Source organism: Cnephaeus nilssonii, assembly GCF_951640355.1.
Source record: "Cnephaeus nilssonii genome assembly, chromosome: 3".
Classification (NCBI taxonomy): domain Eukaryota; kingdom Metazoa; phylum Chordata; class Mammalia; order Chiroptera; family Vespertilionidae; genus Cnephaeus; species Cnephaeus nilssonii.
In genome coordinates this window covers 54,412,364-54,427,911 of record NC_137074.1, presented here as the reverse complement: position 1 = coordinate 54,427,911, position 15,548 = coordinate 54,412,364, and the positions used below count along the sequence as shown (strand labels likewise).

The window sequence follows — 15,548 nt, the reverse complement described above, 5'->3', positions numbered from 1 at the left end:
AACCTGCCTCCAAGGTAAGGTCACGACCCCTGAACGCAAACATCCCCTTCACATCAGCGGCTACAGGCCTTAAAAAGAAGCCTTTGCTAGTGTGTACACCAAGCCCAAATGTAGCTCTAAAAGTTGTTAGAGTTTCCTGCCTGGGGTTGGCCCAGCAGTGCCCTCCCGCCGCCCACGATCAGCCAGGCCTCACCGAGAGGAAAGGGTCGTTTCTCCGAGAATGTGAGCAGTGACACCAGGAGCTGACTGAGGAAGAAGCGCTCCCAGCCTACGACCTTCCTCGACAAATAACGGGAATCGCAGGATCCACATTCCTCCGGGAACGTGAGGGGAGGTAGGAGTTTTGGGGGGTTTCCAGAAAAGTGTCGGGCAATCTTATTCTCCTGGGTTCCAGAGATGCCAAACCAGTGTCCTTGAGCATCGCATGACCTCCAGCCTGAGAAGGGGCGGCTGTGGAACGTGAGGAATTCGCTAATCTTCTCCGGGTAGGAAGTTCAGCTCCAGAAACAGAGATGTTACAGCCACATCTACCCGGCCCACCCGTGTGTGTGGAGAGCCCAAGGGGTCAGGGTCCTCAGAGGACAGCAGGCCTCCTGCCCTGCCTCCCACAGGCTCTCGCCCTGGCTCTCGGCTCCCTCCATCTCCCTTAGCCTTGCCGCCCTCCTTCTGTCCGTCAGCCTCCTTACCTGCTTCCTGTGGGCAGCACTTTCTGCTCAGGGTGGCAGGTGAGGCTATGGGCCAAAACGAAGGGCTGGTGGAGCTGGGGATTTGAGGTAAACAGACTCTGCTTTTGTCCTGATTTTTGCCCCCACCATTTAGTCACCTGGGTGCATGTGACTTTACAGGTGTTGTTGTCTGTTCCTGGGGATCCATAAGAAGGGCCTGGACCTTTTCCGTGGTTTTGCCCCCATCCTTCTGTCCGGGGCCCAAGACTACGTGGATTCCCAGGCAGAACGGTAAGGGGCAGGCTGCCATTTGCAGATGGGAACAAACAGATGACCTGGCACTCAGAGCCCCCCTAGTGCAGGACCCACTCACCTTTTCCGCTATCAGGAAGTCATAGCGGAGGGCCTCGCGGGTGCAGATGGCGCCGAGCAGGAAGACGAAGACGATGTACAGAAACCACCTGCAAAATACCCAGGCGTAGAGCAGAGCTGCCACCCCACCCCCAGCCTGGCCAACCCCCTCGCAACCCACCCCACTCGGCCCTGGGCCTTCAGGTTCCCATTGGGACCTGACCCAAAGGAAAGAGAAAGACTGGTCATACGCTTCCCTAGTTCCCCTGGGGGGCACCTTCCATAGTCTTTCTCCTTAGCACATTTCTTAGCAAAAAGGAAGTATCGTTGCTTTGTCTCTTTTTTACAGTAAAGAAGAAAAACACACAAAGGGTGTTGGAGGTGGAGGAGGGGGAGGCCCAGCTGGCCACTAGGTTGCCAGGACTCAGGCTAGAATTGGCAAGCAGCCCCCTCCCCTTCATTCCACAAGAAGGACAAGTTGATGGTCAGTCAGGCCTCTAAGTCCTGCTGCTCTTTGGCTCCCAGATGATAGACAGCCAAGCCAAGTGTAAAAAGGCCTGCAGTGACCTGGCTCTGCCCCCAGATGCCCTGGGACTCTGAGCAAGTCCCGTGATCCTGGTGGCCTCATACCCATCTGGGCAGTGAGGGGAGGGGCCAAAGCTTCCTCCTGGGGCCTCCCAGCTGTGACGAAAATGAGACAGGGTTCTTTCTTTCCTTTCCTTCCCAACTCCCAGTGCACTCTCTCGTGTTCTCTGTTGTCTTCATTTTCTTCCCAAAACAACTGATTGCCCTATTTAGCATGAAACAGACTGGCATTGTGTGCCTGGCTAAAAGCAACAGTGTCCGGACAGTAAGCTAAGAGCAAATTCAGCATTTGTGGAAAACATATGTTAATATTTATAAATATCACCATTAAAATAATGCAGGCACTTCCAACTTTTCAGGTCACCATGGTGTCTGTGATCTCATTGGCTTTCACACCCACCCCATGAAGGCTTTTTCTCAGGGTACAACAAAAAAATCAAAAGATTCTAGAAGGTCAGAAACAGGCCCAAGGCCACCCAAACTGCTCGCGTGGGTGGCACAGTGTGACCTAAAACCAAGGGCCGCCTTAGGGTGGTGCAGAGAGGATAGCTGGGGGAAGAAGGACCAGTCTTTAAGTTCCTTCTATGTGTCTTTATACACAGTATCTCTTCCACAATACATAGGGCCCATACCTTTTCATTGTTCCCATTTTACAGAAAAGAAAAAATAAATGCCCCAAAGTCATGCTGCAGTCAATCTGCGACATAGCTGAAATGAAAACCCTAATCTGATTGCAAAACCCTTCATCCTTATGCTCCTTCCAATGATCCTGGAAACTCAATGGTTAAAAAAATCCCCAAGTTCAAAATGGGGGTGGAGGAGGGGTGAGGCTGGGAGGTTGAGGAGAAAGGGAAGAAAGGAATGGATCTGTGTTAGTGACACTTCTCCCCCAAGTTCCCAGGCAGGGCACATGAAAGGGCAATCGTCTGAACCCACCAGACTTGAATTTTCCAGCCCACTGAGTGTCAAAAGAGGATTGGAATATGAAATAGATTGGTCAGAGTCGAGGCGCTCTCAGAAAAAGGGGGCAATCCCCTCTTTCGCCAGGAGTCTTCTCTTCCTCTCCCCAGCTGATTGTCACTGAGGGGAACTTACGAGATGCCAACAGCTGCGAGGGAGCCCAGGGGGATGCTGGCAGCGGGCTCCCTGAGATCACCCCCCATGTTGAAGCCGGCCATGACTCCTGAAAGACATCCAGATGAGAAAGGGGTGAGCAGGGTACTGCACCAAGCACCTTCTCCTCGGTCGCTCCTGGAAGCCAGCCCTTGGCCAGCCCTCCCATCTGCAAACCTCACTTCTCAATCTCCCCTGGCAACTGGGGAGGCATCTGTAGCATGAAAGGGACCTTTGTGGGCCGAACAATGCTGAGGAAGGCTTTACCAGCTACAAAAAGCATCTTATAGCCCAGCACAAAGTAATGAGGGTCAGGGAGGCATCTGGCAGGCTGCACAATGGTCCCAAGGCTCTATACTGAGCTCTGCCTTCCATGGGTCAACCCCCTGAGAAGGGTCGACCTCAGCAAACCTCCTCCTGCGGCCTCTTCAGCAAAGTTCCTTGCATCTGCTGCCCACCGTCTACACTGGGGTTCTGGTGTCCTGGGGGAAAGTCCCACCTAATAGAGCCAGAGACCACATTCAAACCTCCTGAGCTGAGAGTTAAGATGTCAGACGGCAGGACAGCAGTGAGGAAGAGAGTGTGAGTGAGGGAGGGAGCAAAAGGGGAGTGTGTGGACGTGTGGTGTGTGTGTGTGTGTGTGTGTGTGTGTGTGTGTGTGTGTGTGTGATAGAGAGAGAGAGAGAGAGAGAGAGAGAGAGAGAGAGAGAGATCCTGCAGGAGTCTTTGGGGCTGCAGACTGGGCTCTACCAGATGGGGAGCCCCTGCTACCACTGCAAGCACTCTCGGGGTGGCTGGCTCTGGCACAGAAACCACGCCATCTTGAAGGGGAGAGCTGCAGGAACTAGGAGCCCAGCCTCACCACCACCCAGACTGGCCTCAGACACCATACTGGACCCTACAGCCACTCTGGCCAAAGACCTGCTACCTCATCTGCAGACCCACAGACTCCGGGACTTCAGCCTCCCCAGTCGCAGGCTCCTGTGAGTCCCAGAGTGTGCTCCCCTCCCACCAAGCCTGCCACTTCAGCCACAGGCCCCGTGTGACTTGGTGCCTGGACCCTTCGGTGAGAGCAAAAATGGGGAGACAAAGAAACAACCCCCAAAGGAAAGAAAAGGAGGACTCGCCAGAAAAGGAACTAAATGAAATGGAGGCATGCAATATGTTAGAAAAAGAATTCAGAGTAAGGGTAATACAATTCCTAAACTGGCTGGATGAGAAAATCAATAACTTATGTAAAAATCAAGAGGAAATCAAGAATGATATAGCTACAATAAAAAAAAAACACACAATGGAAGATTTCAACAGTAGACTAGAAGAAGAGGAGGACTGAATTAACAAGTTAGAAAACAGGGCAGAAAAACACACCCAGTCTGAACAGCAATTGGAGAAAAAAAATTAGAAAGCAGGAGGAGAGCCCAAGGGAGCTTTGGGACAACATGAAACGAAATAACATCCATATAATAGGGGTGCCAGAAGGACAAGAAGAGGAGCAAGGATTAGAAAACATATTTGAAGAAATAATGACGAACCCCCTGAGCTGCAAAGGGCTCTCAATGAACTCCCAAGAACAATCCGGATGTTACCAACACTGAGTCACAGCATCACCACTATTCCCAAGAACACTCCTGAAAGGTAATTAGTGATAACCGGGAGACAGTGCAGGATGGTGAGGAGGGGACGTCACTCTCTGTCCAAACACACACATGCACACACACACAAGGGAAAGCTACAAGCCACGTGTCCAAACATCAAATGCAGTCCAGCCCACAAGAGCTCTGCCTGCCCCAGTCAGGAAAACCTCCCAGAGAGTGGGTGCATCTCCGGTGTGGCCTTGAAGGGAGAGTCGCATTGGCTTAGGAGGAGGAATGGTCTAACCCCATCATTATGGGTTTATGAACACTTTCAACCTGACAGGGCCTATGCTAAGTGCTCTACATGCATTTTTATCTTGTTTAATCCTCACAACAACCACATCAGAAGAGTAGAATTATTTCCCCCATTTTATAGAACAGGAAACTAGTACTCAAAGAGGTTAATTAAAATAGCCTAAGGTTACACATTTACTAAGTGGCAAAAGCCATGATTCAACCCTGGTCTCTCTGACTCCAGAAATTATGTTCTCCACGCCTCTGCAGGAATACTTACGGAAGCTCAAGAGAAGCGGAGTGAAGGGAAAGCCTGGGGCCTGAGAACTAACAAGGGGCTGTTTCAACGAGAACCCTGAATGTTGGACCAACACTGGGACCTGCCGCATATACTCTGACCCAGCAATTCCACTGCTAGGATTTTATCCTAAGTACATAGTCAAGGATATGATTAAAAACTGAGCCAAAAATGTCTATAAATGCTCTTTTACAATAGTAAAAATTAGAAATAACCTAACGTTGAAAATAGCAGATTGGCTAAATAAATGATGCTACATCTTTCAATAAATACCAGGTCTCCAATATTGTCAGGAGCATGTTGTGACATGGAAAGATATTTAAAAGCTATTGTTTCATTTTAGAGGCACATTAGAAAACAGAGCATATGGTCTGATCCCATTGTAAGAAAAAAACAAACATAAATAGATGCATAAAAAAAGGAAGTAGAACGTGTTTTGAAATGTTGACAATGTTATTACTGGGTGATGAATAAACATTTTTTATTTTATTACTTATCTATATTTTCTCAGTTTTCTACAGTAATCATTTTGAAATGAGGGAAAATCATTCTTAAAGGGCTTTTTGTTTAACATGGCATGTTAGGCACATTTTCTTTCCTCTGGTTCCCCTCCCAAGAGCCTATTAAAAGGGTAGTAAAGAGGGGAAATGAACACAAGCCCCTAAGCAAAGAGGACTGGGAGGGGGCGTATCTTAAGTAGATGAAAGGTTTCCGCCAATGTCTGGAACACCGAAAATGCAGATAATGATAAAGAGTGAAAGGAAAGGAACAGAGAGCTTTGGAATGCTTCTCTAGAGGGTTTGAATAAACTGCCCAAGGAAAACCAAGGCTGCTGGTGCGGATGTCTGAACCCCGAATGGAGCCCCCTCAGAACCAGCCATTCTCACAGATGTGCTGCCGTCAGCTTTCCCAGGAAGAGGGAGCCCCACCGGGAAAACAGACCTACAGACACTGCAGCAGGGAATCCACGCCAGCGACCAAAGATGGCCAGCTGGGTGATGAAAACCAGGAACAAACACACAAACACATGCACGATAAAAATAGAATGACCTGGGCTGGAAGAACATAAAAACCAGGACACAGAGGAGAATTTTGAAGGAAGTACTAATTAGTAGTTCCAGACACACCCAAGAAGATTATTCTATCTATAAAGAAAGTTGCCATGAAAAACAAAAAACAATCCAAGAACAAGAAATAACTTTTGGAAATTAAAAACATGATCACTAAAATGAAAAATGCAATAAAGATCTAAATGATAAGTAAATATCCCAGAACTTGGAATAGAAAGATAAAGGGGTAGAAAATTTGAACAAAGAATATAAGAGAGGCAAAATCTTGGAATTGCAACATCCAACTAATAGGAGACTCTGAAAGAGCAAACAGAGAAAACAAATAAAATAACCAGATAAATAATAGAAATAATGTCTTCAAACTGAAGAAGACATGTCTTCAGGTTGACATATCCCATAAAGTAGACAATACAAAGAACGAAACAAAACAAAACCTCCATACCTAAATGCATCAAGAGAAATCCTAAATATTTTCAAACGTCAAAAACTGAACACTTACAAAGGAACAAAAATTAGACTGGGATCAGACTTCTCATCAGCAACACTGAATGGTAGAAAGCAATGGAACACTGATTTTTAAATTCTGAGGAAAAATTATTTGAAACTAGAATTTTAGCCTGATTACCAATTAAGTGAAAGTGAAGTTAAGCAAACAAGGGCTCAGAAAGGTTACCTCCACATACCATTTCTGAGAAAGATGCTAATGCATGTACTCCAGCAAAATCTATAATAATAAAAGCATAATATGCTAATTAGACCAGACGTCCTTTCGTCCTTCCAGACCAAGCCAAGGCTGTGAGGGAAGCCTGGGTCCTGGGTGCCTGTTGGCGGCCAGAGGGGAGCCCAGATCCCCAGTGCCCAGGTCCCGGGTGCCAGAGGGAAGCCGGTGCCAGCAGCCAGGGGAAGGAAGGCCTACTCTTGCACGAATTTTGTGCATCGGGCCTCCAGTGAGGATATAAAGCATAAAGTGGGAAAACATGAGATTCAGAAAACAGTGGTGACAACTCAGGAATGGAGCAAAGTCCCAGAATAACTGTTGTACAAAAAAAGAAGCCAGCAGGAATTGAAGCTGAAGGATGGAGATCCTAAGAGGGATGCCTCTGGATAAAAAGTAAAGTCAATACAACAGACAGTACAATGAACAAACTGAATGATTTTAAGGATATGTTTACTACATATTTTGACAATAAGAAGAAAAAAAGGTTATTGAAACTCCAGGGAAAGTAAACAATAAAATAAAGGTCTAAATACAAAGCAAACTAAAATGTGACATTTTAAATAACCGATGAAATTTAAGAAAATTTAACCCATTTGGCTGTGATAGTAGGATCATTCTCTCCTAAGTGGCACAAGGACCACATCATAATCACACAGCAAAAGGAATAAAATTCTAGCCCACTACTTTGCTCTTCAATGAACAACAGCTACATAGTCACAATAGTGTACATGTGCATTGTTTTTAACTTCTAAAATTTGACCTATACCCTAGCCAGTGTGGTTCAGTGGTTGAGCATTGACCTATGAACCAGGAGGTCATGGTTTGATTCTTGGTCAGGGCACATGCCAGGTTGCTGGCTCAATCCCTGGTGTGGGGTGTGTAGGAGGCAGCCAAATCAGTGATTCTCTCTCATCATTGATGTTTCTATCTCTCTCGCCCTCTCCCTTCCTCTCTGAAATCAATAAAAATATATATATTTTAAAAGTGTTACTCATTTATTCAACTGATTTTTTTTTAATTGACTGGTAGACAAAGCACAGAGGATATAGCTATAGTTACAAAACAGAATACAAATATTACCTAGCTTGGTGAAGTAAAAGTAAAGCTATAGCTAACCAATATTAGGAAGTGAAAAGAAGGAAGGTAAGTAGAGGGAAGAAAAAGAGCACTAATATTTTTGTTGTAGTGGTGTAAAACAAAATGTAAGTCCCATGATTTTCACTCAGGACTGGCTTGAATGGTACAAGCTTCAACCAGATTAATAAGAAAACTTGAAAGAAGAGCTAACTATAACATTTGTTAAGTAGATAAAGAAAAGGCTAGAAAATATTTATATACCAGTTGCAATATATTTTAAGTTAACTCTATACTTCTCTATATCTTGTCATCATAAAAGAGAGTTTCTAGTGTTTGCTAAGAAGAGCAAAGAAATTTCCAAAAATATTGAGCAGCTTGTCTTTGAAGTTATGAAGACTGTTGACTTCTAAGCTTAAGACAAAAAAAAATTTTAAATAGATTTGAGTGTGTATTGCTGAGGGGGGGAGAGAGAGAGAGAGAGAGAGAGAGAGAGAGAGAGAGAGAGAGAGAGGGAAATTGTTCGCTTTAAGTTGTAAACTACAGTTTTCATGGGATTTTGTCCATTTAACTACTAATAACCAACTTGTTATAGCTGCTCTGACATTGGTCTAAAATGCAAATATAAAAGGCTTATGCAAATTCCCTTAAAATTGGATATTCCCTTGAGATAACTAAATTATTCCTTGTAAAAATATTTAACATATCAAATAGTACATTAATCTTAAAACACAATACAGAATCTCTCAATTTTCCCACACCAACAATAAGGAGTAAAAGGATGTAACCTAGAATTGATAAAATAACAGAAATTTAGGCATATTATTTAAAGTTACAAAGGTAACCAAAAAGAACTAAAAATTAAAATATAATTCTCAAAAATTGGGAAGTGGATGGAGCAACATGTGAGTAAGCTAAACTCTCCTATTTCTTAGCATGGAGTCAATAGATTATATCTGACTTTGATTATCAAGGTATAGGTATAGGCATATGGCTTGGTGATATACAGTTAACTCCCCAAGTTCTAAAAATGATTAAAAGTGGTTGCCCCTATGGAGGGGAACTTGGAGTGGTGAGGGGTGGGTGGGAGGCTTGCTAATTATTATAAGCACTTCTGTACTATTTTATGTTTTATCATGAGCAGGACTTACTTGGATCAAAAAAGGCAGGCCCAGTTGGACCGGCTTTGCTCAGTGGTTGAGCATCAACCTATGAACCAGGAGACCACGGTTCAATTCCTGGTCAGAGCACATGCCAAGGTTGCAGGCTCAATCCCCAGTGGGGGGCATGCAGGAAGCAGCCGATCAATGATTCTCTCTCATAATTGATGTTTCTATCTCTTCCTGTCCCTTCCTCTCTGAAATCAATCAATCTATATTATACATACACACACACACACACACATACACACACACACACACACACACACACACACACACACACAGTGTCCATATTATTATGCGTTCAGAGGTCATGATAATCTGGCCACTCAGTATAAATATATATCAGTACTTCGTTGGGCCATCCTTTGCCTTCAATACTGTGGCGATTCTTCTTGGCATTGAGTCCACGAGATGTTGAAAGGTGATGCGAGGAATCTGACACCATGCCTGATGGATAGCACTGTCCAGTTCTGTGAGATTTGATGGTTGTGGAACCAGCTGCCCGATGGCTCTTTTAACTTCGTCCCACACATGCTCAATTGGATTGAGATCTGGTGATTGTGGGGGCCACCTAAGCAAGATAAAGTCTCCCTCATGTTCTTGAAACCACTCCTGCACAATACGAGCACCGTGGCATGGCGCATTGTCTTGTTGGAAAAAGCCATCTCAATTGGGATATGCCATCAACATGATAGGATGAACTTGATCAGCAATGATACTTAGGTATGTTGTGCTACTCAGATGTTGTTCCACACGAATTAAAGGGCCCAAATCATGCCAGGAAAACATGCCCCAAACCATAACACTGCCCCCACCAGCTTGAAGGGTTGTACTCATGCATGTGGGGTGCATGCTTTCATGCTGTTTCCGCAAAATTCTCACTCTGCCATCTGCACAATGCAACTGGAAACGTGATTCATCGACCACATGACTTTTTTCCAATGCTCAACTGTCCAATCCTTGTGTTCCTGTGCGAATTGGAGACGTTTTATCTTGGTAATTGCAGACAGCAAAGGTGTTCGAACAGGCCTTCGGCTTCCATATTCCATATGATGCAGTGTATGGCTAATTTGCCTACAAAAGTCAGGTGGTCATAATAATCTGGCCACTCAGTGTATATATATATACACACACACACTAGAGGCCCAGTGCATGAAATTCATACACGGCGGGGATGGGGTCCCCTCAGCCCAGCCTGCACCCTCTCCAATCCTGGATTGGGCCGAAACCAGCAGTCGAACATCCCTCTCACAATCCGGGACTGCTGGCTCCTAACTGCTCACCTACCTGCCTGCCTGATCACCCCTAACCGTCCCCCCTGCCAGCCTGATCACCCCTAACCGCCTCTGCCTGCCAGCCTGATCGCCCCCTAACTGCCCTTCCCGCCCCCCCACCCCCCGCCGGCCTGGTCGCCCCTTAGTGCCCCTCCTGCCAGCCTTGTCGCCCCACGCAGCCTGCTGTTCGGTTGTTACTGTGAGGGCGTTGTGACCAATTTGCATATTACCCTTTTATTAGTATAACTAGAGGCCCAGTGCACAAAATTTGTGCACAGGGGTTGGGGTCCCTCAGCCCAGCCTGCACCCTCTCCATTCCAGGACCCCTGCGGGATCGGGCCTAAATTGGCAATTGAACATCCCTCTTGCAATCTGGGACCTCTGGCTCATAACCGCCCTCCCCTGCAAGCCTGGTCGCCCCTAACTGCCCTCCCCTGCCAGCCTGATCTCCCCTAACTGCCTCTGCCTCAGCCCCGACCACTGTGGCTTTGTCTGGAAAGACGTCGGAAGGGTGTCTGGAAGATGTCTGGTCTAATTAGAATATTACCCTTTTATTAGTATAGATATATTTTATTTACTTTATTTTTTTAAGGCATGGCCAGGACCTGCCTTGCTCTGGCCTATACTCCTGGGACCAGGTCCTGTCACTGAGGCTCTGCTCAAGGCCTAGAACAATCTGGTGCCAAGGGCATCCCAGCCAAATCTCCATGTTCACCTGACCCCTAGACCTCACTTACTGTCACTACCCCTTCCTGGATCTCGCCACTCTGACCCCCTGCCAACGTTCCCACCACCCATCGCCAGGTTGACAGGAGCCTCACCTGCCTGCCCACATTGCTCCCGCTGCCAGGCCTCACTCTGCCCCAGGCCCTGGCATTCTTTCAGCTCTGTGAGTTACCGCTATTTATCCTTTGCCATTTTAGTACCTTCTATAGTTTTCCATGTCATTCTGTATACCTTCCTTCAGATCATTTACGAAAGTTAATAAATGAAGATCTACACAAACTCCACTGCTATAATATATGCTTCTGTGTAGGAAAATGATTGATTAACCCTATTGCTTCCTGCTTCCAAACAGGTTCTGTATTCATAGCTAATGCCCTTGTGTCCTCTGCCACAGCCCCTTATACAGTCAATGACCCAAGCTTTGTTTGAGGGTCCTACTCCCTGGCCTGGTGTGGAGCACGCTGGGCCGCTGGGCCCCTGGGCAGCGGGAGGAGAGGGGCTTACACTGACACAGGCCACCCTCAGGAATGCGCCAGACCCAGGTAGCCAGGAAGCTGGCTTCTGAGACACAGAAGAGCGAGAAAGTAGGTAGTCAGCACCCCAGGCATGAAGCACCAGAGACAAGGAAATGGAGGCAACCTGTACTCCAGACTGGAAGCCTCGTGGGCGACTCTTGCTGTGGTAACGTGGGTGATGTGTCACACGTGTTCAATTGGCTTGCACGTTGCAGCTGCTGTTTCCAGAAGTTTGCCCTTGTTTGACTATACAATTCTTGGGCAGATTATCTCTAGTTCTGGTGAGTTATAAGTGTCTTGCTTGCCAGTTAGGTCTAGAAAAAAATTCTTTTGATTTAGCATGTTTTGCCCGTGCTTCTCAAAGATTATAAAGATTCTCTAGTTTGCTTTCTTTCTGCTTCTGGTGCAATTTAAAAATATCATTGTTAATGTTAGAGCTAAATTTAGGGTGGGTGTCATAGAACAGATACCATTTCCCAAAGCATTTGTGTCCAGATGTTTTACAAATACAGTATTACTTTTTCCTTTTTAAAGCTTAGCGAGGTTTTTACTGCTGGGCTTACTAGTGTCTGTAATATGCTAATTTCACTGTCTATCTCTAAGAAGACAAATGTAACACAGTGCTTCCCAAAACTTATTTTGACAATTGGACACTTTTTAAAAATGAAATAGAACTCTTTATTCATTATTAGTGTTCCATGGAACACAGTTTGGGAAACACTAAGTGTCCTTTTTGTAATTACTTTTTGAACTTTACACTTTTCTCAGCAGGGTCTTCTGAAATTGTTTACAAAGGCTATCTAGGATCAAGGATTCTTAAAGCTGAAAGGCATCGTAGAGATCATCTTCTCCAACCTTTTGTTTCCTCAGATGAGGAAACAGACTCAGAGGAGAAGTGGTCCTACCCCCGTTTTTAGCTGATTGCTGGCAGAACCAGCACTAATCTGCAAGTTTCCTGATCTCAAGTCGGCGTTCTTTCCACCACATCATCTAGCCTCTCCGTTTCATCCTAACACCCATGCTTTTCTTGGATTTCCTTTTTTAAAAGGATAAATGCAGGATTAATTTGGGGTTACCTCCACCACAAGAAGGCTGAACTCATCAGTTATAACTGGCACGACGCATGGGTTCACCACAGGTGTCCCGTCACCTGTCCCGAAGCACTCTCCTGTGCCTGGTCCAGGCGTTTCCCTCCTCTCGGGTCACACACTGCCAGTCCAGGAAGCAGTTAATACTGCACCCGAAGCCACAGTTCTCCCTGTATTAGAATAGATGACGGCATGGTCCGCATGCTGTTACCACGTGACTTAGGTAAACAGCTCCCTTCCGATGGCTTAAGCCTTCTCACTGGGTCTTCCACCCTAGTCCCAGGGCCTTTTAGCATGTCTTTATTGCCTCAGCTTTACCATACAAGATGGTGTTGGCCATCCCTTTACTAGTTAGGTTTATGAGCCTGAACTCCCAGCACCATCCACAGCCCCGTGGGCACTGATAGCACCAGGTAGCAGGGGCTGGGGCTTGGTGCCCTGGAAAATAAGCTCTTGGTTAAGATTGCCAGTCTAACTGTCAGGTGACCACGTACCAACCTCTGCAGAGAGTGGTCATCTTTTCCTGCCTGTCCCCTTAGTCATCCATTGCACACAAAGACCACCCACCGTCTTCGCTTGCTACCTGCTATCACAGTGCTACTGCTCACCCTGTTTCCTTTTCTTTTCTTTCTTGTTTGTGTTGTTCCCGAAAATGAGAATTAGTAAAGGGAGGGGAAAAATCTAATAGTTTTTCTTGGCTTTTCTGGTTTCTGTTAGTGCTCATTAAAGGACTACTTATTTCTCAGGAAACTTCCAAGCTTCCTCCCGGGAGCTTTTCAATCCAAATCTGTGTCCTTAGAAACCTTTAATTTTCTCTTTCCATTTATAGCTAAATTGTTTCTCTGATGCCCATTTTCTTTCTTTTTAAGTGCTTACATTTATCATTTTTCTTTTTAATTAAGGTAGAACATTCACGCACTAAGGTGCCCAAATCGTATCTGCCGTCGTGTGTGTGTGTGTGTGTGTGTGTGTGTGTGTGTGTGTGTTAGTGTTTAGAGGCAGCGCAGCTCTGAGCCTTATTCAAAACAGGGATAAGATTATGTACCGTGCAGGCCTGTTGTAAAGTTAGAATAAACTAGCTTGGCATCTAGTAGGTGCTCAATAAATGTCCGCTCAGGAAGGATGGGCTCCATTCTCACGCAGAAATCCCTTGGCTTCCTCAGGGTTCTGGTGGTCTCTCTCCCCTTGCACCTGATTTCCAAACCCCACTCCTTCACTCCTTCTCCACACCTGGCTTATTGGTTTGTTTGTTTAGTTCTTCTTGTAGAATCTTTAATCCCCTCTTTGCTCTATTCTTAGAGGCAGAATTTGACAGTCAACCCTCTACTGCCATAGAGACTGTGCTGAGACATCGTCAAATACCGGGACTCAATCGAGATTGGTTGTCTTCTGGCGTGAGGGCAGCTCCAGACAAGTGTGTGTCCCTCTTCCAGCATCCTCTCCAAGTATGTAGGACGCAGTGGGGCTCCCCACTTACTGTCTGGGTGACCTTGGAGGAATAACTTAACCTCCCTGTGTCTTTGTTTCCTCATCTGCAAAATGGATTAACAGCAGAACCCATGGAAGGATCCAGGTTCTATGGGGCCTAAAACTTTTCAACAACATGGAGTTATAAATATGAAATTAGGAACAGGGCTCTAGAAGGAGGGACAAGGAAGCCCAGGTTTCACTAGCCTCAGGCTAAATCTGTATCTGCTAGAATCAGTGGGGCTGTGGTGAGGCTTAAATGAAAGACTATCTAAAGTGGTCAGCACAGTGCCTGACATCGTAGGCTATTGGGTGATTTTGATAAAGTTGTAAATTAATTCTATGTATAAAATTACAAAAATAAGCATCCTATCTAATAAAAGAGTAATATACAAATTGACCATCATTCCAACACACAAGATGGCTGCCCCCATGTGGTCAAAGATGGCTGCTCCCATGTGGAGACAAGATGGCCACCACAAGATGGCCATCAGGGGAGGGCAGTTGGGAAGGATCAGGCCTGCAAGGGAGGGCAGTTGGGAGGGACCAGGCCTGCAAGGGAGGGCAGTTGAGGGCAATCAAGCCTGCAGGAGAGGGCAGTTAGGGGTGACCAGGCCAGCAAGGAGGGAAGTTGGGGGTGACTGGGCCTGCAGGGAAGGGCAGTTGTGGGGGGGACCAGGCCTGCAGGGGAGAGCAGTTGGGGGGGACCAGGCCTGCAGGGGAGGACAGTTAGGGGTGACCGGGCCTGCAGGGGAGGGCAGTTAGGGGCATACACGCTAGCAGGGGAACAGTTAGGCATCAATCAGGCTGGCAGGGGAGGGGTTAGGGGGTGATCAGGCTGGCAGGAAGAAGCTGTTGGGGGCAATCAGGAAGGCAGGCAGTTGAGCAGTTGGGAGTTAGCCGGGATCGGGCCTAAACAGGCAGTCGGACCTCCCTCCAGGGGTCCCAGATTGGAGAGGGTGCGGGCTGGGCTGAGAGACACCCTTCCCCCCTGTACATGAATTTTGTGCACCAGGCCTCTAGTGTATAATAAATATAAAGCTTCCTCCTTTTCTCCTGTTCCTGCTCAGAAGTCTGTCAGAATGCAGGGGGGTGAGCCCCAACTTCAGGTAGTCCTCACCTGGGTCTCTCTGTTCTTTAAACTGGGGGCCCCATTTCGGTGCAGCAAGTTCTTGTTCTCTCACCCACAAGACACACAACTTAGAAGGAGCCCCAGGGGATATCTTGGGAGGGGAGGAATGCAGGGGGCGGGCTGAAGGCAGAGCCAGCACGGCGGCCCAGGGCTGAGGGTCCCAGAGACAGCCCCCCACCAGAGGGGTGCAGAGAGTCCCAGAGCTTCTCAGGGTGTGCGTGTGCGAGCTAGAAAGAGGACCGGGGCCAGGGAGGGCAAAGGCTAACACAGAAATAACCACAAAGGTGACTACGGACATTCTGCTAAAGGCTGCTGGTTTCCCTACTACATTCCTATGCTGGGTGTGGTCAACCATGAGAGGCCCTCATTCCTTCCAGTAAGAGTTGGAGATTTGGGGACAGGGGTTACATGACTTCACATACTGGTTTTATTCCCAGTAAA

The 15,548-nt window shown here is 46.7% G+C and overlaps 1 protein-coding gene across 2 annotated transcripts in view; it reads right to left on the bottom strand.

Annotated features, from left to right (window-relative positions):
* SLC12A8 (solute carrier family 12 member 8) overlaps window positions 1–15,548 on the bottom strand; it is a 143,244-nt gene that overhangs the window by 43,476 nt on the left and 84,220 nt on the right. For both annotated transcript variants that reach the window (XM_079767158.1, XM_079767157.1), the window contains exons 7-8: window positions 2,697–2,784; window positions 1,039–1,126 (exon numbers count right to left, since the gene is read on the bottom strand). In XM_079767158.1, coding sequence (XP_079623284.1) covers window positions 1,039–1,126; window positions 2,697–2,784 — 176 coding nt within the window. The remainder of the gene's footprint in view (window positions 1–1,038; window positions 1,127–2,696; window positions 2,785–15,548) is intronic.